The sequence below is a fragment of the Staurois parvus genome, unplaced genomic scaffold (genome assembly GCF_062004578.1).
Source record: "Staurois parvus isolate SC_StPar_1 unplaced genomic scaffold, SC_StPar_1.0 ptg002753l, whole genome shotgun sequence".
In the NCBI taxonomy this organism is placed as follows: Eukaryota; Metazoa; Chordata; class Amphibia; order Anura; family Ranidae; genus Staurois; species Staurois parvus.
In genome coordinates, this window is record NW_028320549.1 from 4348047 (window position 1) to 4375910 (window position 27864).

At 44.4% G+C, this 27864-nt stretch overlaps 2 protein-coding genes and 1 non-coding gene across 4 annotated transcripts in view; 2 read left to right on the top strand and 1 right to left on the bottom strand.

Annotated features, from left to right (window-relative positions):
• The window catches only part of DARS2 (aspartyl-tRNA synthetase 2, mitochondrial), a 50518-nt gene extending 28338 nt beyond the window's left edge, over positions 1 to 22180 (top strand). For both annotated transcript variants that reach the window (XM_089666602.1, XM_089666601.1), the window contains 11 exons: positions 595 to 641; positions 1037 to 1143; positions 4392 to 4461; positions 8033 to 8212; positions 9605 to 9712; positions 12049 to 12111; positions 13243 to 13395; positions 14123 to 14341; positions 15439 to 15549; positions 20022 to 20097; positions 21387 to 22180. In XM_089666602.1, coding sequence (XP_089522728.1) covers positions 595 to 641; positions 1037 to 1143; positions 4392 to 4461; positions 8033 to 8212; positions 9605 to 9712; positions 12049 to 12111; positions 13243 to 13395; positions 14123 to 14341; positions 15439 to 15549; positions 20022 to 20097; positions 21387 to 21547 — 1295 coding nt within the window. In that variant the 3' untranslated portion in view covers positions 21548 to 22180. The remainder of the gene's footprint in view (positions 1 to 594; positions 642 to 1036; positions 1144 to 4391; positions 4462 to 8032; positions 8213 to 9604; positions 9713 to 12048; positions 12112 to 13242; positions 13396 to 14122; positions 14342 to 15438; positions 15550 to 20021; positions 20098 to 21386) is intronic.
• On the top strand, positions 787 to 920 carry LOC149429338 (small Cajal body-specific RNA 3). The gene has a single exon (XR_016310503.1).
• Positions 22181 to 24443: 2263 nt separating the features above from the next.
• LOC149429339 (rab GTPase-activating protein 1-like) overlaps positions 24444 to 27864 on the bottom strand; it is a 187338-nt gene continuing 183917 nt past the window's right edge. The window contains exon 14 of the mRNA XM_089666607.1: positions 24444 to 25204. Within this exon, the coding sequence (XP_089522733.1) occupies positions 25028 to 25204 (177 nt within the window). The 3' untranslated portion in view covers positions 24444 to 25027. The remainder of the gene's footprint in view (positions 25205 to 27864) is intronic.

Below are 27864 nucleotides of genomic sequence, written 5' to 3' on the forward strand. Positions count from 1 at the left end.
TAATACATCCTAATTTGGGTTATTTTCACCAAAGACATGTAGCAGAATGCATCTCGGCCTAAATTTATGAAGAACAATTATTTATTTGCAAACTTTTATAACAGAAACAAAGAAAATGTGTTTTTTTTTCCAAATTTTCGGTCTTTTTTTGTTAATTTAGCAAAAAATAAAAAACCCAGTGTTGCTTAAATACCACCAAAAGAAAGCTCTAGTTGTGTGGAGAAAATGATAAAATTTTAGTTTGTGTACAGTGTTGCATTACCGCGCAATTGTCATTCAAAGTGTGAGAGCGCTGAAATGTGAAAAATGGCCTTGGCAGGAAGGTGTAAAAGTTCCCGGTATGGAAGCAGTTAAATGATGTAACCAATGATAACTTGCTCGGTCCGTCTATGACAAGCTAAGGCTAATGACACACACAGGTGAATTTCTTGCAGCCATTTCTCCACTGCTTTGCTACAGCCATTTGACGATAATAAAATCCTAATCCCTTCCTTATAATGTCTTTGTTCCGGCTATCTTCTTTCTGGCATTTATATGTAAATTGTATAGATTTCTTTTGTATGATAAGTTAGAGGAGTTTGTTTTTTGTTCTAGGATTTGTGGATGTTGAAACACCAACTTTGTTTAAAAGAACCCCGGGGGTATGTACACACTTTGCCTGTCTTGTGGAGGGACTGGGCAGTGGCTCCTCGGGTAAGAGACATGAACTGAATGAGAGATTTGCTGGAGGCCAGGGTTCGAATCCTGCTGTTGTCTGCTCCTGCCATCACACTGTAATTGGTATGCTATGGAAGCTGATTTACTGATTATGTGCAGGTGAAGTATCTGCCCGTACCATCAGTCTTCCTATAATAATGTCCTGGAGATCTCTGTCTGGCTCTGCACAGTGTACACAGCCTGATCGTTCCTCTCCACACAAAGCTTCTGAATGGAAGGAATTGCCCATCTGCTCCTATAAGGAGCGTCTTTTTCCCTTTTTACTTATAACCGCTTCCATATAAAAGACTGTTTTATTCTTTATTCCTTTTATTGTTAGGGTGCCAAAGAATTTGTGGTGCCAACCCAGGAGCATGGCAAGTTTTATTCATTGCCCCAGAGCCCTCAGCAGTTCAAGCAACTCCTTATGGTTGGTGGTCTGGACAGGTGAGTCCGGGCTACAAGGGTGGCATTTTCAGTTCAGTGCTTTTCTTTATGAAAACTCTTGTTTTATTACAGCATATAATTGCTATGCTATTTAGAGTGGATTTGTATTCAAATGTTCATTTTTCACCTATCCTTTTGTAAAATGTTTAATTGTACCAGTGTGACTGTCAGGCATTTAAGTGTTACTAAACCCAGGACCCTGCCTTCACTATATATGGTGTTCCACAGTGCACAGAACATGGAAATACAATTATTTTAGTAAATATAAACTGCTAAATACCTTTTCTCACCAGCAGTATAGTGATTGTGCAGCAGAGCACTGGTTACAGTTTGTAGGAGGAGTTTTCATTCTCCCCTGATTGTCCTATGAGGCTGCAGGATCCCTGACTCTGTCTGGACAGCTCTGATTGGCCCTGTGCCGATCACATGCACTCTCCCAAGAAAAGAAAAACTATCAATACACACCATACTGAGCATATGCAGCTTGCCCCCGAGGTTCTGTTCTATCAGCAGATGCATTGGGGACAGTAGAAGAAGGGGAGGATCAGAAAAGACAGTTTTTTTACACAGTGTGGAGGATTAACCCCTTAAATTCTAAAGTGAGTATAACCAGCATGCTTTACTGCATATACAGACTGATTTCACTGTTGTGGGTTTAGTAACAGTTTAACCACATGCCGCCCAGCCACTGTAGAAATACGTTGGCAGGGCGGCACAGCTGGGCAAAACCACGTTTTAAAACGTGTGTTTTCAAAACAGGTAGGGGGCACGCGCGAGGCGCGCCGCCGCCCTACCTGTCCCGCCGATCACGGCTGCGGATGTCAGTCGCCGGGTCACAGCCGATCGTTACTGGCTATGTCCCGGTGATTAGCGGCAATCACTGACAGAGAGCACAGCTGCAGTAGCTGTGCTTTCTGTCAGTTCCCTGACAGCTCCTGACATGCTGATTGGGACAGAAGAGTTGATCTGTCCGGATCAGTGTGTCTCCGTGCAGTATACACCCCCACCCCCTAGTAAAACACTCCCCTCACACAGTTAACCCTTTCACTGAATAATAAACTTAACCTCATCCTCCCCATTAGTACAGTGTCTGTGTTTTGTTTTTTTTTTTGCACTGATCACTGTATTGGTGTCACTGGGGATGTCAATGACCCCAAGTCAGTTCTCCCCCAGTGTCAGAATGTCCGCCACAGTCCCGCCATAAGTCGCTGATCGCCGCCATAAGTCACTGATCGCCGCCATTAGGTAGATACTTGTCCAGTGGAACAGACATCACTCCAGTGCAGAGGAGTTGTCCTCAGTAGTCTCTGCCGATACACACTTTTGGGAGTGTTTGATCCCCTGTGTGATGGCCATATGAAGCCTGTTTTTCTGTGCATTCAGCGTGCATTTTAGGAATGCTTCATAGAGAAGTACAGCCAAAGCTTGTTTGGTTCTACTTCTTCAGTGGATTACAAGAGTCCAGTTCTTTCTGCACTCCTGTGCCCTTTTTTCAGCCAACAGCGGGCTAAAGTCTACTGTCAGCTGACGTCACTCAGCCGGTCCAGACTGGGGAAAGATCGCAATCATATGGTCGGCATCCACCTAGGAACCTGGACCGGCGCCTGGCTCAGCCTCTCAGCGAGACACTGACATCCTGAGCAAGCTGCCTCCGCCCCCTTCACAGCCCAGCGCTCCAGTGAGTGCTGGGGGTGGGGGAGCAGAGCAGACAGCAATGACTGACAGTCACTGCTCTCTGCTTAGAGTGACAGGGAGAACTGAGCAATCAGCCGTGTTTGATTGCTCAGTTCTCATGCATAGAGCCGGAGGGGGACAAATGCAGCATTGGATTGATGCTGCGTCCACATAGGTAAGTATGATTTAAGAAACAAACAAACAAAAAAAATCTTAATTCTTTCAGAGGTGCTTCTGACCTCCTCATTAGCTGTTTTAATGTTCCCATTGACCTTTTATAAGAATTAAGGCAGATCTGACCTAAAAAAATGTTTATGTACTCAAGCCCTAAGAAATGACCATTTTAATGCATGGTCCGCCTTGATTCCATTAACCTCCCTGGCGGTATTCCCGAGTGTAGCTCGGGGTAAAGTTTCAGTACCACAAGCGGTAACCCCGAGCTACACTCGGGAATACCATGCGGCACTGCTCCGGGATCCCTCTTGCACTTACCTTGTCCTTGTGGGAAATTTGAAAATGACAAAAAGTGACATTCACTAAAATCACATAGTATAACATTACTGTATCAAACCATTTCACATACATTTTACGTCCATGGTGTCCAAAAAGCGTCCCTTTAGGTCAAAAGCGGTTTTAGACCAGCTAAAGAACAGCGATAGTAAATCAGAACCACTTGCAGAATTGAGTGATGATTTGTGGGGAAATTCGTTATCAGACACTGAAAAAGATTTTGCGACTTTGCTCAGTGATGTGCGAACTTGGCGCTATATTTCAAATTTCAGTGTTTTTGGTTTGATTACATTATTGAATTAAATTTATTATTATTATATTATTATTTTTTATGATTATTTATTAAATTATAATATATGATTTCGTGTTTCAAGTTTTATCATCCCCGGGATGTTTACTAGACTCTTGTTCGGACAGATTTCAGTGAGTTATTCCTAAAAATTACAGGCCTACAATATAAAACGCCAAATTTCTATGCAAAATAATGGTACCGCTTTCAGCACCAAAAATCTGAAATAATCATACCGCCAGGGAGGTTAAGCTACCAGAAATTCAAATTTCTTTTCCTGGTAACCATGGCAAGCGTACTCTGTGTTTGAAATAGATTGCCCAATATTTAGGTGCTGTTGGCCCTGTAATTTGGTCACTTGTTTTTCTTTGTCTTGGCTAAGGTCACATTAAATGTAGTTTCCTATACAAATAACATCATCTGTTGGCAAATTTCAAAACTATGTATTATGTAATGAAAACATGGCTATATATCCTGACTATATCTGCCTTCCATATTTTGAGTCCGTGACGAGGAACAAGTATATAGCCAGTATAGTCAGAACACCTGATCCATGTGCTAGCTCCGAGACATGTATTCAAAGTATTGAATCCAGAGGGGGTCATTAAAACACGGATGACTATCAGTTCCAGAATGCTATCGGCAATCGCGTCCCCTGTATTTCTCCCATGACCTGTATAGTTTAATCTTGATATTAAACTGCTGGGGGTAATGGGTAGAAGGAAGGGGGTAAAAGATCCACATTTTGGAAACTGTGTTTTTTGTCTGATTGCAGATACTTCCAGATTGCCCGTTGTTATAGAGATGAAGGATCCAGACCGGACCGACAGCCTGAATTTACACAGGTAATGTGGTCAGCACTTGATGTCCGCTTTCTGTCTGATAGCTAAGGGGCATGTTAAAGTCGCAATTCATTCACTGGGGAGTTAGAATCACTAATGTACAATGTGCCTGTTGCTGTTGTTTATACAGGGTACGCACAAGGGGTTTTTTTTTTTTTTTTTCTTTTTTTGCAATCCAGTGGGCTAAGCAAAAAAAAAAAAAAGAGAGATTACTGTACAGACACAAGGGATGTTAGTGGTTAGTGTGGCAATCTCCCCCTCTGTGCTATTGTGTTCTGACAGGGAGTCCCCCCACCCCACTTTCCACCAGAACACGCCGCCAGCGCTGATTGGATGCTGGTTTTCCAGCATGCCCATTCAACAGAAATTGGTCATAAGACCAACGTCTGTAGAACAGACAGCTGTACACACGGGGCCGTAAGTCGGCTGGTTACTGCCAAACTGACTGTTTTGGGTGAGCTGTACCAGCAAGACATCACTCATTTTCATTCACATTCTATTTCAATAGTCATCAAGCTGGGGAGGCCGGTTAAGGTTCCTAATATACAGTTTCCCCTCTGGAGGGATGTTTTTCCAGATTTGTAAACTGACTTCAGTTTACTGACTATGGAGCAGCAAGCAAGTAAAAATGTTAAAGTCACTTTAAAAATCGCTTTAAGCTACATGAAAACAGATGCTGCAGAGTATGCAGTCCATCCACTTTGAATCCTGGCCAGATACAAAATGCTGTATTGCCTTCATCTGTGGGTGAGTGAAATTAATAAATATCGATCGATTGATCCCTCCATTTCAAGACCGCAATATGTATATATACGTTGCGGTTTTGAAGTGGAATACCAAGGTTATTGCTGCAGCTGGATGCCATGCCGTTAAAATTTACAGCAGCTGTTGCTGTTTCTTTTAAAAATGATCTGAATGGCTGATTAACTTTCTGGTGGTTCTCAGGCTTGCCTGCCTGATCCGTGAGCCCGCTAACCAATTCAGCGATTTGCGGCGGCAGAGGACAGATGGCCTCAGTTAACCTCTATGACTTAGGAAGACCAGAACGATGTCATGACGTTACTTCCAGTTCCGGCTCAATGTAAACAAGGCCATTTTTGTTCTTAGGAAAGCAGTAGATCAATGGGCTTTTTTTTTAAATCTAATGTGGAGAAGAGTTGTGGGATCTTATAGACCCCAGATCTCTCTATAAAGAGGGCCTGTCCTGATTTATTGTTATTGCAAGATATGTTTACATTTGTTGCGATAGCAATAAAAGTGATCAAAAAATGTAAAGGGACAGTGTAAAACTAAAAAAAGTCAGAAAATAAATAATATAAAAAATTGTAAGTGCCCCCTTTCCCCCCTGTGCTTGCACGTAGTGGCGAACGCATACGTAGGTCACGCCACGAATGTAAGAGGTGATCACACCACACATGAAGTATCGCCGTGAATGCTACAGCATGAGCAATAATTCTAACACTAGACCTACCTTTTGTAATTCTAAACTGGTAACCTGTAAAGGCTTTTAAAGTGTTGCTTATGGAGCCTTTTAATTACTGCGGTTTTGTGGTTTTGCGCCATTCCATGAGAATTGTGCAATTTTTTTAAAAAGTTTACTTTTTGGTTAATATTACATTTATTTTATTATGATGGCCTCAATATAAGTAGCAGTAGTTGGATTTTTCAGTCCATCTCATGCAGGTCTTCCACTTTTAGCATCTTAAAAAGACAATTGCACATTTTAATAAAAATGCTGATAAAGTCTTCTGATAACTGAGTATCCTCATGAAAACGCCTCCTCAAGCTGCTTGACGTCTCTGGGTCTGGTGCAGCTTTTACTTCATCAGAACATGTCTTATTTTCGGTCTGTGAATCTTCCAGTTCTGAATTCCTCTGATATCAGTCACATAAACTCTGCCTAAAGGAATGCATTCAAGCAGAGTAGAAGCACTGGTGTTGAGGTGCGGGGAGACCGCATGAGACGGCACTGAATGTAGTTGGAAGGGGAGTGTGACTTTGCTGTCCTGACACCATGTAATATAAGCAAGTGACACATGTATCAGGGCCACAGGAGCACCAGGACTTACTCCAAACTTCATCCAATGCTAACAAGCTGTAATCTTCTAAATCATAAGCATACCACTTGTCAGCATTGAATGAGGTTTAGGGTGTGTCCTGGTGGTCTTGTGGCTCTCATTTTAAGTACAGTTAAAACCGTATTTTAAGGATCAAAGTATACAGCTTGTGACATGTTGTGGACGTGTGTATGGTGTTCTCGGGGGTGGGGCGGGTATACCGAAATTTTCGCTCCATAAGACACACCTAGGTTTTAGAGGAGGAAAACAAGAAAAAAATATTCAGAAGCAATGGACTGCAGACATAATACAGGGGATGACCAGAGACTGAGGACGTAGTACAGGAGATGACCAGAAACTGTGGACACAGTACAGGAGATGACCAGAGACTGCTTACACAGTACAGGAGATGACCAGAGACTGCGGACACGGTACAGGAGATGACCAGAGACTGCGGACACGGTACAGGAGATGACCAGAGACTGCGGACACGGTACAGGAGATGACCAGAGACTGCGGACACGGTACAGGAGATGACCAGAGACTGCGGACACGGTACAGGAGATGACCAGAGACTGCGGACACGGTACAGGAGATGACCAGAGACTGCGGACACGGTACAGGAGATGACCAGAGACTGCGGACACGGTACAGGAGATGACCAGAGACTGCGGACACGGTACAGGAGATGACCAGAGACTGCGGACACGGTACAGGAGATGACCAGAGACTGCGGACACGGTACAGGAGATGACCAGAGACTGCGGACACGGTACAGGAGATGGGGAGCGGGTATCCGAATTTGACAGGTACCCGCTCCTACTTTCATGGAGTTATCCTTCCCCCTCCCTCCCCATAGTGTTCTGGGACACGTGACAGGTCCCAGGAGACTACAGGGCCATTCACAAAGTGCAGTGCTTCTTGCGAATGCACAGTGGGCACCCGGCTGTGAAGCCGCAAGCTGTCACAGCCAGGTGTCCACACTAAAGATGCTGGCTCCAGGGAGAGAAGATGGTGAGGACACAACTGGACCGAGGAACAGGTAGGACCACTGGAGGTCTGCAGGTTCTGCTGCACAGAGCTGAGCAGCCGGCCCGGTATTCTAACACAGCGGCGGCGGCGGAAATACTGGGCCAGCCGCTCCATATTCGCTCCATAAAACGCAAAGACATTTTCCCCCACTTTATGGGGGAAAAAAAGTGCATCTTATGGAGCGAAAAATACTGTAATTTCTAGAAATTAATTGGCAAGGGGTATGTGTGTGAAAGAGAGGTTGGGAACCACTGCTCTAAGTTATATTAGCAAAAAAATAAATGAAAAATTCTGCAGAAGCTTCAAGATGATACAAAGGGGAATATTTTACACCTGTAAACTTTTTTTTTTTTTTCTCTTTTAATACTAAGGAAGAATGTTTTTAGTAAGTAAAGTATTACCAGCACTGTCTACTTCTAATTATCTTTTTGTTCAGCAACTGTTCTCCTCTCCTGCATAACCCTTCGAATGTGTTCTGTGTATAGGTTGACATAGAAATGTCCTTCGTAGACCAGTGGGGGATACGGCAGCTTGTGGAGGGATTATTGAGATATTCCTGGCCAGAAGAAAAGGGACCCCTTCCTGATCCATTTCCCATGATGACGTATCCAGAAGCCATGAGCAGTTATGGCGTGGACAAACCTGACACCCGCTTTGAGATGAAGGTGCCCCATTTATCCTTGATAACTGTTTGTTTTCACACTTTGAAAGGGTTCAAAGATTTTGGGTAGACCTAGTGGAATAAGAAATATTCTTCAAGAGCAAGCCATTGTCTTACATTTTGTGATTTAAATCTAGGTGGCTTTATCCTTTTCTAGAATGACTATGTACCTTGATTGCCATTAATTTGTTGGGTGTCTGACTCTGACGTCTGGTGCTGTCATTATGTCAGCTCTTACTGGATTGCAAAATAACAGCATTTGACTGGGGTTGGTAGATGGGGTGTAACGGAACCGGACCCTGACTGCACTTGGGTACTTCCGTTAGACTCCCGCTTCCCCATCCGAACACCGACCACAGACACCACAGCAGACTAGACGACACCAGTCTTGGAATAAAACCAAGAAATAGACTAGTTTATTTTAACACAGATACAAGATATATACATTCAATGGGACAATACCCCCTCCCTGCATAATTACACAGGGCGGGGCAATCTACCTTTAGTAACAAGAGACACACCAACAGACAGTCCCATCAGGAGGGCTGCTGGAAACACACCCCCCACCAACCCAATACACTTAAACACATACATCCCATAATAGTTTGCTCCCAAGCAAGACACACAATAGAAAAATGGGATGCAACCACATGACATTAAGCCATCCACAACCCCCACCCCAATATTAGGACAGATCACCCTGTACCCCTAACAGGCACAGAGTGACTTACACATAAGAGGGATATGGGGAGCTGAGACAGGGTTCTCCCCATCTCTCCAAAGTGAGCTGTGTTCCATGGCCCCCCACCCCGTCACATGGGTTTTATGATATCTGGTGGCAGACTGCTTCTCTTTTATGCTGGTTTGAAACTTTGACAGAGGCAGTAAGTGGTTGACACAACATGCTCGGAAGACATTTTTTTTAAATGGCCTGAATTTTGCAAAATTACTTTTTAAGGCTTGGTTTACACCTTTGCAGTTTGCTTTTGATCTGTTTCTGCAGTGCTTTTTGCAGTGCGTTTTGTGTTTTTTGCACACACATTTCTGATGTGTTTTTTCATGCTTTTTTAATCTGTCTTGTGTTTTTGTTTTTTTATTCTTTTTGGCCAATTTGTTAGGCAGATGAAAAACACAAAATGCACTACATGCTTTTCTGCAGGGTCTCTGTTAAAGTCTATCGAACCGAAAACTGACCCTTTCCAAAATGCAGCAGCTGAAAAAAGCTTAGATGTGAATGTATCCCATAGGAAACCATGTCAAATGGACTGTAGTGCATTTCTGCAAAAAAACTTTAAAAATAGGTGTAAACCAGGCCTAAGCGTGAGCGCAGGACTAGAAAGGTAGAGTGGAGTTCCCTTTTAATGTAATCTACTGACTTTGTTTGATCCACCCCTAGATCACTGATGTAACGGCACACATGAGGACAGCACAGCTGGGATTTGTTCAGGAAGCACTCGGAAAACCCCATGGATGTGTGAAAGCCATCAGAGTACCTGAGGGAGCGGTGAGTGTAACAATACACTGTGCCTGTGGAAGATTGAAAGAGATGTATGAATAATACATTGGAATTACATTTATTATGGTGTTCTAGCCCTACACGAAGTCATACACTTCAGTGGTGAAAAATCCATGTTTCACAAACTCCAATTTTATCTGATGGGTTTTTTCCCTGTTTCTGGATGTAGATTATTCTTTTTGAGCTCCCGTATGCTGTTTTTATTTATTTATTTTTTTATTGACTAGATTTTTATTGCCCCACATTTTTTTTCTTTGTTTTTGCTCTTGTTATGCATTTTACTGGCCTTTTTGCTTTATGTAAAGCCAAAGGTTTTTTGTTGTTTTAAAGTAGAACTTTGACCCCCCACCCACAAAAGTGCTGCGACACTTAATTATGAGTGCATCCATGCTTACATGAAAACTGTAATACCCACTGAGCCTAATGTAGCATTTGGGGACTTTGCAGGGGGGGGCTTAGTGAAAACCTAAGCCCCCCCCTGCAAAGTCTCCCAAATGCTACATTAGGCTCAGTGGGTATCCTGTGTGTGGCAGTGATGCCGTGCTGCTCCTGTGTTCAGGAGGAAGAATTACAAAGCGCCATATGATAGGAGGAGAAAGTGGAGTGACAGAGAGAAGAGCTAACCAGTCTTCTATCATTGTCTGGTCAGTAGGTGGGAATGGAGGGTTGCCTGAAATTCAGTGTTGGTGTTTAACCACTTCAAGTCTTTCACTTTCACCCCCTTCCAGTCCAGGCCAATTCTCAGCCTTTATTTTGGTGGTATTTATGCATCGCTGGGATTTTTATTTTTTTTGCTGTATAACTGAAAAAGTCCAAACATTTTGGGGAAAAAAAGTGTTTTTCTTATAAAATTTTGCAAACAAATAATCTTTCTTCATAAATCTTGGCCAAAACGTATTCATCTATCTTTCTAGTAAAAAAAAAAAATAATCCAAATTAGTTTATAACCAAAAATTATAATTTAAAAACATTTTTTTTTTACATTTTTTTTTTTACATTTTTTTGTATTTTTTTTTTTTTTAACATACCGTCACCCTAGCAGTACAGTGTAACCATAGTGACACTGTACTACTTGTGGGCGGTGATGGTTTTCTTTTTTTTACACACAGATTGCTTTTACACCCATAAAGGCTGTAAAATCAATCATTTCTCCTCTCTGGCTGCATTCTTGCAGCCATTGAGAAATACTGTGAGAGCTGTGACTGGTCACAGCTTGTCACATGGTACAAGGCTGTTGTTGAATAGCCTTGTACCATGTGACCTCTGTGATCATTCAGAGATTTTACAAGTAGTAAGCAATGATGTCAGGAAGTGACGTCTTACTTACTACTGTTCTTGCGATCACTGATTGGCCAATCAGGGATCACATGAATCGGGACCTCACACAGAGGTTCCGTACAGCGGTCGGTGTTCCCAGGGAGCGCGCACGGGCAGTGAATGCGGGAGGACTTTTATAAAAGGCCACCCGCTCCTGCACTGCTCCCGTCCGGCCGTTTATGTACATGGGCCGGACAGGAAGTGGTTAAGAAGAGCTTTGATTCATTTCTTTTCACTGTTCTGTCTCCTATGGAACAGAGTGCAACATGGGACGAAGTAATACCCACACTACATGTAAAGTCTTTATTAGGTCTAATTGAGGTCTGACCTGCCTCCCCTCCCCCTCCCCTCCTGCCATGGCCAATCTGACAACCACTAGGAAGGAGATGGCTGAGCATTTTTGACAGGCAAGCAAGGGCAAAAGGAATGCAGGGCATGGTGGGCGTCAGTCTCTGCATTCCTCTTGCTGTTGCCTATCTCTGGAAAATGTGCAGAGCCAAGGCAAGTGTCCATTATGAATATCTGTCTACTTCCTAGCTGTTTTCTGATCAGCCATCAGACCTCATAACTAGACGTAGAAAGCATCACATGCACTTTGTCCCATAGCAAAGACAGAACTGTAGACAAAAAGAAAAGATAGATCTTCTTTATTGCAACTTCTGGTCAGCAATCTTTTGTGAGTAAAACACTCCCTGTTCCCTAGATCTCCAACAGTCAAAACCCCTTTTCTCCACAGCAGGGCTGTTAGTGGTGGGGATCAACATGACCCCTTATACCTCACAATGCCTCCATCCACAACAGAGTACTTTGGTTTGGATAGGAGATCCACATTTGCAACTCTCTTGATTTTCAGAGACTAAAACAAAAAAAAAAAAATTGCTTTCTTTTTATAACTCAAGTCATCTCTGCCATTAGAGACCATAGGGGGTGTCTGTGCTTAGGCTGAAGATTTTCTTTAAAATGGTGAATACAAATGTTTTCATATTTTGTTTTCTTGTTCTTCCCAGAAACATATTAAGGGTAAAGTTCTGGATTCCATGGTGGAGAAGATCAAAGAGCAGTATGGACAGGTAAGAGGGGTCTATGGCTGGGCTGTACTTCACAGGGTGTGCTCAGAGAACAATGGTGTCTTCTGTTCTAGTCCCCAGCTACTCACGTGAGAGCCAATCATCTGGATTAGCAAAGATATTGGAAAAACATTAACTAGGAGTGTACCTTGTTGTTCTAAGTCTCTATAAATATTGTTTGTAAACCCTTACATATACCCAGTGACTGGTCTCAGGTGATACACAGAGATGAAACAAATCCTCCTACATAAGTTGTTGAACAGATGCAGAGAAGAGAATACTGCTGACAAAGTGCTGAATTTATAAAGTCTGTCTGAGAGTTCAGAAAACGGGATGGAGAGCTGAAAATACACTCAGCAGAGCTCAGTAAGGAGAGCTCAGAGAGCTGATTGGAGGGAAGGGACACACCACCTCAACACAAGAACAGAGCTGAGGCTGTCAGTCTGCTGGAGGTCCCTTTCCTGTCACCATTTTTCTCTTGGTGTCAGGAAAATTTGTCAGAAGTAATTAATGCTGGTAACAGAGGAACAAAACAGCAATGAGAAATGACGCTTAGTACACACTATGGAGGGATGTGCTTTGCTCATATTGCATGTCTGAGGTTTGCAACCTTTTTTAATTAAAATGGATACTAAGATATTAAGAGGGCATTCCAGTGCCTTCTGGGGATAAACTCTTCCTTAAAAATGTGTTTTTATGATGGGAAAAGTTCTCTTTAGGGCTGTGATTTGGGGTGTACAAGGCTAAAAACAGTGCTTCTCTGCCGTGGTTATCAACAGGTGTTTTATGATCAGCCATAACCAGCCACCTGTACAAATCATTGACAGGCTGACAGGCACCACCAATGTTGGCATGTAAGCACACATCTGAGCCAGTACATGGGATCGGAGAGAGATGAGCAGCCCTGGATGCATTCTGTGTCTCTTGGTTAGGTACTGGCCAAAAGGCCCAACGAAGGGTCTGTCTGTCTGTCTCTATTACCTGGAAGTCCATGTGTGTATAACATTTAACACACCGATTGTACAGGATTTTTCTTTGTAGGATTTTCATGAGCTGTCTGTTGGAGTCCTCCCTGCATGCAGCTTTGTTGTAATTAGCTGAAGCCTGATTGTATCTACAACTGTTAAAATGCAGGAAGTGATGGCAATTGCTGTGCGATCCGATGGTTCCTGGAAGACGCTTCTTGACAAATACCTGAGTGAAGCGCAGAGGGAGGACCTTGCACGGGTCACTGGGGCAGTAACTGAAGATCTCCTCCTAGTGGCGGCAGGGGAGCATGACACAGTGGTGAGTATCTACCCTTTCATCTGTCTAGATTTCTTTTAAGGCTAAGGCTGGTTTCACACTGCAGCGCAGGCCCGCAGCGCAGGTGTACCTGTGGTTTTTGTACAGTTAACCCGTAGTTTCCCATAGACTTTCTATTAGATTGGTGATCTTTCAGAAAATACGCCCGAAATGCACAAAGATGCAGTATGCAGGACTTTTGGTATGCTTTCAGAAAATGTGCCAAAAACGCACAATCTAATAGAAAGTCTATGGAAAACTGTGGGTTAACCATACAAAACTCACAGGTACACCTGTGATGTATGCAGCCAAACCACAGTGAAGCCAGCCTTTAAAAAAAAAAAAAAAAAAAAACATAATTAAATAAAATAAATTAAATGCACATATTTTTGCAGGAAAAAAAGTGTGCACTTATTATTTTTTTTTCACAGGAGAATGCAAAGCATTGCACCTGTAATCAGGCTGTGGTGTGTCCCAGCCAAGATATTTCACTTCCCCTGAGGTCCAGGACCCTGCATCCTATTTGGCAGGTGTATCTTTTCTAGACTGATTAAAGTGATTTGCAAATTTAGTCAAATACAGCTCATTTGTATGTGTTTCAAGTGTATCTTAATGTGTATGCCTGAAGTTCTTGTTTAATTACACTGCTGGGGTACAGGTAACATTTATAGTATTTGATTGGTATACTGCCAACCTTTCTAGGGTTATATTGTTTGTTTTCCTTCTCTAGTGCACCGCTTTAGGAAAGCTGCGTCTGGATGTAGCCTCTCGGCTAGAGGAATGTGGGGTGCTTCTCCGTGACCCCAATATTTTTCGTTTCTTATGGGTTGTCGACTTTCCACTCTTTCTCCCCAAAGAAGATAATGTAGAAGACCTGGAATCAGCTCATCATCCATTCACAGCTCCTCACTTGAAGGACATGGATCTTCTGTACGCAGAGCCAGCCAAGGTACCACTACCACTCTGACATAGCGGCCCCCAGAGCTGACACTTACCACGTTTAGACTTCTACTGCCTCAAGTCTCACTTTATGGGTAGCTATATTTAAGAGAGCTCATTTGAATCCTATAGATTTAAGAGGAAGGTTGGACTCTCAGTCAAGATGTGGCCGCACTCCGATCAAACAAACCTCGGGTACTGCAGAGTCACCAAACAAAGGTGGGGGTGGGGGGTAAGATGTAGAGTAGGAGGAGCTGATACCAATTTATCAGAAAAGGGAAAGTATTACTCAGTAGGTTTTCTCACCTGCTTAGTTCCTGACAGAGGCCAATTGGCTCTTGGGATGTTTCCTGATCCTTCCTTCCATTTTTGCACTAATTTATTGGTAAATCTAAAAGATTGTACTATATATGACCATCTTTAGTGTATCAGAAGAACCAACAGTTATAGTGCCAGGACTTGCCCTTAACTTTGATGTACATTGAAAGGGGGCAGCACAGTGGCTAAATGGTTAGCACTTCCGCTTGGCAGTACTAGGGTTGTTGGTTCGAATCCCAGCCACAGCACCACCTGCCTGGAGTTTGCATGTTCTCCCTGTGCCTGCGTGGGTTTCCTCTGGGAACTCCGGTTTCCTCCCACACTCCAAAGACATGCTGGTAGGTTAATTGGATCCGGTCTAAATTGGCCCTAATATGTGTATGTATGATAGTGAGTTAGGGACCTTTTAGAGTGTACGCCTCTTGAGGATTAGGGACTGATGTGAATGTACAATAAATATGTGGAAAGCGCTGCGTAAATTAATGGCGCTATATAAGTACCTGAAATAAATAAAATAAATAAAAAAAAAATAGAAAGGGTTGTATAAAAGAGGCCTTATATCCCATAGTCATTGGTACGGCATAATCATTTGAAAATAAAGATTTAATTGGATAAGAAAAGTGACATAGAAGATCAGTTATTAAAAACTTGTTAACTCTCAAATTCTACCCAGTTAGTGCCATGTGTACTTGTCTAGGCTCAGTGTCTGAGGTGGGTGTTGGCACCATCATTTTATGAGCATGACCATAAAATACTTTACAAGTACTTGTGTATGATTACCGTCTCTAGGTACGCGGCCAGCACTATGACCTAGTCCTAAATGGTAATGAAATCGGAGGTGGCTCCATCCGCATTCACAGTGCAGAACTTCAGCGCTGGGTCCTCCAGGATGTTCTAAAGGTGAGCAGCCATGCTTTGCCCATTCTGGGGCTGAAGTTGTTTTTCTTAGATACATCATTAACCACTTCCTGTCTGGCCCATAAATATAAACAGCCGGACGGGAGCAGTGCAGGAGCGGGTTGCCGTTCATAAACGGCGCCCCCCATTTTAGCCCGTGCACACTCCCTGGAGGATGTCCGGAGGATACAGCAGAACACCAATCGCTGTACGGGTCCTCTGTGTGAGATCCTAATCATGTGATCACTGATTGGCCAATCAGTGATCACATGAATAGTAATAAGCAAGATGTCACTTCTGACATCATTGCTTACTACTAGTGAAATCTGTGAATGATCACAGAAGTCACATGGTACAAGGCTTATTCACAACAGCCTTGTACCATGTAACAAGCTGTGACCAATCACAGCTCTCACAGTATTTCTCAATGGCTGCTAGAATGCAGCCAGAGAGGAGAAATGATTGCTTTTACAGCCTTTATGGGTGTAAAAGCAATCGGTGTAAAAAAATAAAAAATCATCACCCCCACTAGTACAGTGTCACTATGGTGACACTGTACTGCTAGGGTGACTGTATGTTATGAAAAAACAAACAAATTATAAAAACATAAAATAAAAATGTTTTGAAAAATGATATTTGGTAATTTTTTGACAAAAAAATTGGCCAAGATTTATGAAGAAAGATTAATATTTATTTGCAAAATTTTGTAAGAAAAACACTTTTTTTCAAATTTTTTGGACTTTTTAATTTATATATATATATATATATATATATATATATATATATATATATATATATATATAAATATATATATATAAATAAAAAAAAAAACCCTAGTGGTGAATAAATACCACCAAAATAAAGTTTTATCTGTCTCAAAAAAATGAAAAAAAATTCATATGGATACAGTGTTGCATTTGTCGTTCAAAGTGTGACAGCGCTGAAAACTGGCCTGGACAGGAATGGGATGAAAGTATCCAGACGTGAAGTGGTTAACAGCATTTGTAATAATGCGTAATCCATTTTTTTTTTAGAGTTTATTGATCGGTTCATTGAACCTGCTTCAAGCTGCTTTTTGTAAATTCTGAAGCAAGCAAAACCTAGTGCTCAGACACCCTCTGTTCTTTTAGCTTCCATGGGCTTGTTGGGACTTTTGTATCATCTGAGGTTTATCCCGCCCACTCCTGCTTTTGATTACTGAACTATATTGATGGTGTCATCGGGGTTTAAAACAGAAATGGTTTCTCAGTGATGGCTTTTGCATCCACCACTATGGCAGCTGCCTCACAGCCCTGTGATATGGATGGAAAGTGGGTCTAGACCAGTGATGGCGAACCTTTTTGAGCCCGAGTGCCCAAACTGCAACCCAAAACCAACTTATTTCTTTCAAAGTGCCAACACTGCAATGAAACCTGAATATCGAGCTTTTGGTTTAGAAAAAACAACTCGTACAGTAGTGCAAACTAATTAACAGTACAGGGATGACCAGAGACTGCGGACACAGTACAGGAGATGACCAGAGACTGCGGACAGTACAGGGATGACCAGAGACTGCGGACAGTACAGGGATGACCAGAGACTGCGGACAGTACAGGGATGACCAGAGACTGCGGACACAGTACAGGGATGACCAGAGACTGCGGACACAGTACAGGGATGACCAGAGACTGCGGACACAGTACAGGGATGCCCAGAGACTGCGGACACAGTACAGGGATGCCCAGAGACTGCGGACACAGTACAGGGATGCCCAGAGACTGCGGACACAGTACAGGGATGCCCAGAGACTGCGGACACAGTACAGGGATGACCAGAGACTGCGGACACAGTACAGGGATGACCAGAGACTGCGGACAGTACAGGAGATGACCAGAGACTGCGGACAGTACAGGAGATGACCAGAGACTGCGGACAGTACAGGAGATGACCAGAGACTGCGGACAGTACAGGAGATGACCAGAGACTGCGAACAGTACAGAAGATGACCAGAGACTGCGGACAGTACAGGAGATGACCAGAGACTGCGGACAGTACAGGAGATGACCAGAGACTGCGGACAGTACAGGGATGACCAGAGACTGCGGACACAGTACAGGGATGACCAGAGACTGCGGACAGTACAGGGATGACCAGAGACTGCGGACACAGTACAGGAGATGACCAGAGACTGCGGACACAGTACAGGGATGACCAGAGACTGCGGACACAGTACAGGGATGACCAGTGACTGCGGACAGTACAGGGATGACCAGAGACTGCGGAAAGTACAGGAGATGACCAGAGACTGTGGACACAGTACAGGGATGACCAGTGACTGCGGACAGTACAGGGATGACCAGAGACTGCGGAAAGTACAGGAGATGACCAGAGACTGCGGAAAGTACAGGAGATGACCAGAGACTGCGGACAGTACAGGAGATGACCAGAGACTGCAGACAGTACAGGAGATGACCAGAGACTGCAGACAGTACAGGAGATGACCAGAGACTGCAGACAGTACAGGAGATGACCAGAGACTGCGGACACAGTACAGGAGATGACCAGAGACTGCGAACAGTACAGAAGATGACCAGAGACTGCGGACAGTACAGGAGATGACCAGAGACTGCGGACAGTACAGGAGATGACCAGAGACTGCGGACAGTACAGGAGATGACCAGAGACTGCGGACAGCACAGGGATGACCAGAGACTGCGGACAGTACAGGGGATGACCAGAGACTGCGGACACAGTACAGGGATGACCAGAGACTGCGGACAGTACAGGAGATGACCAGAGACTGCGGACAGTACAGGAGATGACCAGAGACTGCGGACAGCACAGGAGATGACCAGAGACTGCGGACAGCACAGGGATGACCAGAGACTGCGGACAGTACAGGGGATGACCAGAGACTGCGGACACAGTACAGGGATGACCAGAGACTGCGGACAGTACAGGGATGACCAGAGACTGCGGACAGTACAGGGATGACCAGAGACTGCGGACACAGTACAGGAGATGACCAGAGACTGCGGACACAGTACAGGAGATGACCAGAGACTGCGGACAGTACAGGGATGACCAGAGACTGCGGACATAGTACAGGGATGACCAGTGACTGCGGACAGTACAGGGATGACCAGAGACTGCGGACAGTACAGGGATGACCAGAGACTGCGGACACAGTACAGGGATGACCAGAGACTGCGGACACAGTACAGGGATGACCAGAGACTGCGGACACAGTACAGGGATGACCAGAGACTGCGGACACAGTACAGGGATGACCAGAGACTGCGGACACAGTACAGGGATGACCAGAGACTGCGGACACAGTACAGGAGATGACCAGAGACTGCGGACAGTACAGGGATGACCAGAGACTGCGGACACAGTACAGGGATGACCAGAGACTGCGGACACAGTACAGGGATGACCAGAGACTGCGGACACAGTACAGGGATGACCAGAGACTGCGGACACAGTACAGGGATGACCAGAGACTGCGGACACAGTACAGGGATGACCAGAGACTGCGGACACAGTACAGGGATGACCAGAGACTGCGGACACAGTACAGGGATGACCAGAGACTGCGGACACAGTACAGGGATGACCAGAGACTGCGGACACAGTACAGGGATGACCAGAGACTGCGGACACAGTACAGGAGATGACCAGAGACTGCGGACAGCACAGGAGATGACCAGAGACTGCGGACAGCACAGGAGATGACCAGAGACTGCGGACAGCACAGGAGATGACCAGAGACTGCGGACAGCACAGGAGATGACCAGAGACTGCGGACAGCACAGGAGATGACCAGAGACTGCGGACAGCACGGGGATGACCAGAGACTGCGGACAGCACGGGGATGACCAGAGACTGCGGACAGCACGGGGATGACCAGAGACTGCGGACAGCACGGAGATGACCAGAGACTGCGGACAGCACGGGGATGACCAGAGACTGCGGACAGCACAGGGATGACTGCTGACCTTTGGGGAGGGAGGGGGAGCGGGTACCTGAATTTGACAGGTACCCGCTCTTACTTCCGCAGAGTTTTTTTTTTTTTATCTTACCTGTTCCTTTATCCAGCCGCGCGTTGTCTTCCCGGCTTCTGTAGTGTGGGCGGACAGCCGGATGCCCAGTGCGCATGCTCGAGAAGCGCTGCGCTTTGTGATTGGTCCGGCGGCTTCTGGGATCTGTCATGTGTCCCAGGTACCGCCTTACCATTCACAAAGAGCACTGCTTCTTGTGCATGCGCACTTGGGACCCGGCTGTCACGCACACTACAGCCGGGAAGACAGCGCGCCGCTGGATTCTCCTGGCGTGCCCACAGATAAGGCTCGGCGTGCCGGCTGTGGCACGCGTGCCACGGGTTCGCCATCACTGATCTAGACAATGGAGCATTTTTCAGATGACTACTATCAGTGCTATGCTATAAAGTTGCATGGGTCTATGTCTACTATAAATCCTGTGTGTTTCTGCAGGAGGATGTTAGTCTTCTCTCTCATCTGCTGGAGGCTCTGGAGTCGGGAGCACCACCTCATGGTGGAATTGCATTAGGTAGGTGTTTAAATTCATGTTTTGCATTTTAAGAGCTTCGATTCCAGAGATGCGACACTATTAATATATACTCCTATGTAGTTAATGAAGCAGAACTCTAAAATGCCTGTTGAACGTTTTTATAGCTGGCTGACTTGGTACTGAGAACATATTGGTCCAACATCAGATCTCTGTCCACCCTAAACTTGATGGGCAGATCGATGGACAGTGGGGTGGTGAATTACTCACAGATTGCATAAATGCCATAGGAAGAGCAGGTTCCACTTACATTGGCTGTGGTAGCACGTTGAAATCTGGTAGTGAAGTGCAGGGATTTTACAGCTTTTGATATATAAAGCCAGGGGGTGATTTAGCCTGCCAAATTCTTTTCAAAAGCTGAAGTTTTGGGTGGAGTGATCCTTTAGGAAAAAAGGAGGACAAGTCTGGTTTAATTGCTTTTCTGTTTTGCATAGAAAACCAGGCCCAGGGAAAGTGTTCTCTGAAAGTGAATGTTCCACCCTCTGCAAAAAGTAAACAAAATGACAACCATAGAAAAGCAAATGATTTTTAAAATGGAACGCCATCTGTAATCTTTCATATATAATGTTGACCCTCCATCAGTTTACCTTTTGATACTATAGATCAGGGGCCTCCAAACCTTCTAGGCAAAGGGCCAGTTTACGGTCCTTCAGACTTTAGGGGGGGCTGGACTGTGGCCATTGTCAGTATAAAAGGTCCCGAAGTCAGTGGGGGGGAAAAAAAAAACCACAATAACCCATCTTTGGCATCAGTGGGAGCAATTTTGCCCCATCAGTAGTGTCGTTGGGCCCCGTTGTTGGTGTGATTGAGGGGAATTACGCCCCATCATTGGTGTCATATGAAGGAATAGTGCTCCAGTGGGCCCCGTTGTTGCTGTCATTGGGAGGAATTGTCACATCGTTGGTGTCAGTGGGGGGGAATTATGCCCCATTGTTGGTATCTGTGAATGAAATAGTGCCCCAAGGGCCGGAAACAAGCAAGCAAAGGGCCACAGTTTAGAGATCACTGCTATAGGTCAAAACAAATAATTTAATTGGTAATTAATTGTTACAGGCTTCATTAAGGTAAGGTTTAACAAACAATTTCACAATGTACTTGGTTGAATGACACCGGAAGTATTACTCCAACCAGGATGTATTTCTAATTTTGATTGGAGCGGGGAATAGAACTTCTGTCTGTTCTATTTTAGCACACTAGGTATATTGCCCATGGGATACATTGTGTACATAGATAATTTAGTATTTTTAAAGTGGGGAATGTTCTGTTTTTAGGACTGGATCGTCTGATTGCCATTATCGTTGGAGCACCAACTATTCGTGATGTTATTGCCTTTCCAAAGTCATTTCGAGGTCATGACCTTATGAGCAAGGCACCTGACTACGTTTCCCCCGAAGATCTGCAGTGTTATCACATACAGGTTACAGACAAGTGAAGATGGATCACTGACCTAAGTGTCCTATATGATGGGGGTTGTGTGCCATCGGAGTGTCCAGAAAAGCACAGCTGTCTTCCTCCAGGAATACACCCGTTTGTACAGTTTATAGCAGATAAAGGTGTAGTATTTCCTGTAATGTTGCTGAGATGGGTCACTCTGGATACTTGTTACATCATGGTGATATGACCAGTGACTAGTGATGTAGTCACTTTCCTACAGCAGTGCCTTCTGTCGGGTAGGTCGGAGGATGAGCACTTTGTTTTTTTTTGTTCTTTTGTTGTTTTGTTTTTTTTTTGTTCTTTTGTTTTTTTTTTTTTTATAAATATCAGGAATCACTTGTCTAGACTTACTGCTGTTTTTTATGTATGGGACCTATGAAAGGCAATGAAAGAACTGGCTGTTACCCAAGAAATCAGATTCTTTCAAGGTTCCAGAGAATATGAGTGATAATGTGATTGCGATAAATAACACACAGTTCTTTCAGATCCTTCTAAAGTATGAAGACTTTTGTTTACAGTATTATTAACAATCCAATGTACTGTATTTAGCAAGCACTTTCCATTTTTTATGCTACTATAGATTTTATATTTTTTTTCTGCTAAAATATAAATTAAAAAACTATGAACATTTTGATCTACAAATATTTATTGCAGCATCTGTTAGTGAACGTCGAGATGTAATAACTGCGTCAACAGTGCAAGCAGCTTGTTCATTCAGTCAGCCAGCAGTATGTTGTGTTTTATTAGAATACTACAGCTGTATGTCACCATTAGATTACAACTTCCACTCACAAAGCAGAATATCTTACAGACTGTATGCACACGGTGCAAGCTGTGAATGAGCCAGAGTGATTATTCCTGCCTCAAATGTCTGCCATACCAGTCAAATAGCAGGCCGCTCCATTGTTCAGCTTTTGAAAGCTTCTGGTCCTAGTTTTTTTCCCCTTTTTTTTATTTTTTTTGACCGTGGGATGCTGGAATACATTGGCAGTTTTAATGTAAAGGTAAACCAACACTTAACCACTTGCCTACCGGGCACTTATACCCCCTTCCTTACCAGGCCAATTTTCAGCTTTCAGCGCTGCCGCACTTTGATTGACAATTGCGCGGTCATGCAACATTGTACCCATATGAAATTTTGATCGGCACTGGTGGGCACAGGTGGGTGGCACTGGTGGGCACAGGTGGGTGGCACTTCTGGGCACAGGTAGGTGGCACTGCAGAGTGGCACAGGTGGGTGCACTGGTGGGGGCACTGCTGGGCACAGGTGGGGGCACTGCTGGGAATGGGTGGGCGGGGCTAGTGGGCGCACTGCTGATCGGAACTTGCGGGGGTCACTGCTGGGCACCGATCATCAGGGCCGCTCTGACAACTGCCGGTTCTCGGCAGTACTTTCCTCACGATCTGACAGCGTGAGGAAAGTGCAGCCGAGAACCGGCACTTGCATTTTCCTGTGATCAGCGTGTCATTGGACACCGCTGATCACGTGGTAAAAGGCCGGTGGGATCGGCCTTTCACCACATCACGTGATCAGCTGTGTCCGTAGGACACAGCGATCACGGAGATCGCCGGGTGCGCGCCCCCTGGGGCGCGCAGGAGAGCGCGTTCTGGGAGGACGTCGTATGACGTCCACTCAGAACTGGCCGGCCGCGGTGAAGCCGTCTTTCGGCTATGCGCGGTCGGCAAGTGGTTAAAGCACCCATTTTATTGACAAATATGCATGTGAACCCATAAAAAAAATGTACAATACAAAAATGCATTACTGTATAATGTGCGTCTAGACTTTGATCTGCCAGAAAATCGATAGGTGTGGATCTTTTAAAGCAGGGGTGTCAAACTTTATTTCATAGCGGGCCACATCAGCATTATGGTTGTCCTCAAAGTCTTGATGTCCAGAGGCCCCCCCCTTACCTTGTGCTGCTACCAGGAAGTAGCTGAAGGCAGAACTGGGAAGCAGAAAGTGCAGGGTCTGGAGGAGGACCAAAGGAGGGCTGGAATCAGCTGCTGAAGTCTGCAGGGGAGGTGGAGACAAGGGGTGCTGTAGCTGCACACAGACATGCAGGATCTGTAGGAGGAGTTCTGCCCTCCTGTCTGCTGCCAATTGCTGAGACCAAGGGTGGGGGGGTTTCAGAAATGAGCCTCTGTGGCTGCATGGAGAAGAGCAGGATCTGGCAGAGGAGATCTGTCCTCCTCTCTCCTGTTGACTGCTGAGACAAGGTGGAGATGAGGGAGTGCCACAGCTGCAGGAGAGGTCTGAGGGCCACATGATTTGACCCTCAGGCCTTGTGTTTGACACCTGTGCCTTAAAGTATAAAGGCAAATAGACTGCACTTTGCCCAATCACATAATTCCCAATCACATGCAAGAAAAATAATTGAGAAAAAAAAACAAAAACCCTGCATGCTGCTTGCATATGATTGGATGATGGAAGTCAGCAAAGCTTTACTTAATTTACTAATCTCTGGAGTAACTGCACTTTGTTTGGTGCAATTGCACTTGCAAAGTGCACAGTCTATTTGCCTTTAGTAAATCAACCTCACTGTCTGCAAATTAGAAGTGTCTGCCTAAGGGCTATGGAAAAGCACACGGCCATAGAAGCCAATTCAGTTGTATCAGAATCTAGTGCAGCACCTCAGCATAGCAGGTTTCAGATCTTTGATGAAATCTGATTTAAACCATTCATTAGATGAGTCGATTAGATGTAAATCAACTCATTAGGTAGGTCCTCATCCAATGTAGCTGTTGGTAAATCTAATAAATTGCACAGACTGTTCCATGCGTGGCCACTTACCTTTTGGTTATACGTTTAATCAGCCCTTTACTTTCCCCTGTACACACGTGTGTGTGTGTGTGTGTGTATAAAGGCATTCCATAGTAAGAGTCTAGCACAGACATTAGCAATGACTTTTTTTTATTACTGATAATATTGTGATGGATTAACAAATTGTCAGGTTGCATACAATACAACACTGAAAGTCCCATGGCAGAAATCCCATAGACAAAGAATGAGAATTAAAAAAAAAAAAAAAAATATTTAGCACTTTTTTTTAGGCAGCAATATGTCAAAACTTTTTTTTTTGATCAAATATGTATTTCTATAAACATTTTGTATTTTTCACGCCAACATATTTTATACATACAAAACACGCACATGAATCAGGCAGCCAGGACCATGAGCTCCTCAGTGTTTCTCCGGTCGGCCACTGGCTTAGAGCCTAGGGCCCTTCTTATACTAAAATAGTACAAGTCCTTTAAAAGAAATAAAGTGTAAAAAGTGGCAGCAGCCCAAAGTAAAGTTCAGTTGCAGGAGGCAGAAGTAGACCGTGGCATGGAGATTAGAAGCTGGCTGGGCACATCGGTGATGGAAGAGAGTCATGTGACCTCCATCCACCCAGGAGGCATCGGTACTCCTTTAGCGCGCGATTCTCTGTGTCCTGTTTGGTCGTCTTGTGCTCTTGTTGTGTTCTCTTCCCTGGTGTTATGTGCTCTCCTTGGGGGCCTGCAGAACGGGGCTGGAAGCTTGGGCTCCCTGGGGAGACTGTGCGGTGGGCTGGGTCCCTGTGGCAGTTTTAATAGAGTTCAGGGTTTTGCTAAACCAGGAGTTTTTGGCAGCTTGGATCTCGTTGAGCAGCGCTCCTCGCTGATGCTCCAGCTCCTACAGAGGGGAGAGAGTGAGGGGTCAGAAGTGTACTACATTAATGTTGCTTTAGACAGTAAACTTAGACATGCAGAGGAAGAAATCCCAGGACAGCAGTATAGGTCCCGGGCCCCTGGTTAGAACCATCATCCCTGCTTCTATGCAGATTTTCAGTGGAAGAATCCTTCACATCTGACTGCTCTGGAATGGCAGCTCTGAGTTCCACACATCATAATTTTAACCACCTTCCACCCATCATATAGTAAGGTGGTTCTCTGGTTCTAAGAGGACGTCATATGACGTCCTCCCATTCTAACCACGCATGCGCGGCTCAGGGAGCGCGCAGCGTGGCGATCGGCAGTGGGCTGTGTCGCTCGGACACAGCGGATCACCGATCCACAGAAAGAGCCAAAGATGTCGGCTCGGTCATGTGATCAGCTGTGTCCAATCCCAGCTGATCTCATGTAAACAGGGAAATGCCAGTTATCAGCATTTCTCTCCTGGAGCTGTCACGCTGACAGCTCCAGAGGAGAGCCGGTAAACGGCATTCCGCGGAGGGGACATGTACACTGATCATCAGAGCACTGAGGATCAGTGTAGCCTCATCAGTGCCCATCTGAGCTGCCTTTCAGTGTGTATCAGTGATGCCTACCAGTGCCCATCACTGCAGCCTCATTAGCGCTTCAGTGAAGGAGAAAAATAATTTATTTACAAAATTTTATAACAAAAACTAAGAAAAAACATTTTTTTCCCCAAAATTTTCAGTGGTTTTTGGTTTAAGAAAAATAAAAAACCCAGAGGTGAATAAATACAACCAAAATAAAGCTCTATCTGTCACAAAAAAATGATAAAAATTTCATATGGGTACAGTGTTGCATGACCGCGCAATTGTCATTCAAAGTGCAACAGTGCTGGAAATTGGCCTGGGCAGGAAGGGGGTATAAGTGCCCTGTAGGCTTGTGGTTAAATATTACATTAATTACAATTTTTTTTCTTCTAAAAACTCTGAATCTGAAATTTTCCACTTCTAAAATGCTGAGATCTGTGTTTTAAAAAGTGTTACTAAACCCTGTATATGCAGTAAAACATGCTTGTTATACTCACTGTGGAACCTAAGGGGTTAATCCTCTGCATTGTGTAAAAAGGCTGGTTGATCCTGTCTTCACTGTCCCTCCTCTTGTTTAAATTACCACCTGATACAGACTGAACCCCTGGTCACATGCTCAGTTTGGTGTGTATTGCTAGAGGTTTTTTTGTTGTTTTTTTCCTAGGGCGAGTGCATGTGATCAGCACAGGGCCAATCGGCCAATCCAGACAGAGGGTTCACATCCTCCTAGAGCAGGGGTGGACAACTGTGGCCCTCCAGCTGTTGTAGAACTACAAGTCCCATGAGGCATTGCAAAACTGAAAGTTGCAAGCATGACTCCCAAAGGCAGAGGCATGAAGGGACTTTTAGTTCACCAACAGCTGGAGGGCCACAGTTTCCCACCCCTGTCCTAGAGCAGAAAGAAAACTCCTACAAGCTTTAACCAGTGCTTTGTTGAACACTGATAGAAGTCACAAGACTGCTCTAAATACTGATGAGAAAAAGAATATAGCAGTTTAGAGTTACTAAAATAATAATAAAATAATACTGTAGGAGACCAGATAAAGTGTTACTAAACCCAGGATCCTGCATTCACTATAAGTTTTACGTGGAATCTTGTTGGGTACATTAGCTGATAGGTGGCCAGCATTGAGTTCTATTGCCCTGGCAGGTGTACCAACCTGGGAGCTTAAAGTGATACTAAACCCCGGACCCCTCATTCACTATATCTGGTCTCCCTCCCACAGTACACACAACATAGAAATGCAATTATTTTAGTAAATCTAAACTGCTACATACCTTTTCTTATCAGCAGTATGTATATAGCAGTCTTGTGACTTCTATCAGTGTCCAGCAGTGCACTGGTTACAGCTTGTAGGAGGAGTTTTCATTCTCCTGTAGGAGAATGCAGGACCTCTAACCGGCGAGTGCTAATTGGCCCTGTGCTGGTCACATGCACTCTCCCAAGAGAAAAAAAAAAAACACAATACACACCAAACTGAGCAAGTGCAGATTGCCCCTAGCCTCTGTTCTATCAGGAAATATATGGGAGACAATGGAAGAAAGAATCAAGCATCCTTTTTAACTGCTTCCCATATAAGGTAATGATGGGCGCAAGGCGGTTCTCTCGTTCTGGGAGGACGTTGACCGAGCAGACAGCTTCGGCTCTCTGTTGGTCATGTGATCAGCTGTGTCCAATCACAGCTGATCACATGGAAATAGGGAAATGTCGGTCACGCTGACAGCTCAAGAGGAGAGCCGGTAATTGGCATTCCTTAGAGGGGACATGTACACTGATCATCAGGGGATCAGTGTAGCTGCAGCAGTGCCACCTGTCAGTGCCCATCAGTGATGCCTGTCAATGCCCATCAGTACCACCTACTAGTGCCTCATCAGTGCCCATCACTGCAGTTTCATTAGCGCACATCAGTGAAGGAGAAAAATCACTTATTTACAAAATGTTATAACAAAAACTAAGAAATTTTCAGTAATTTTTGATTTGTTTAGCAAAAAATAAAAAAACCCAAAAGGTAATTAAATACCACCAAAAGAAAGTTCTATTGGTCTCAAAAAAAGTGTAAAAATTTCATAT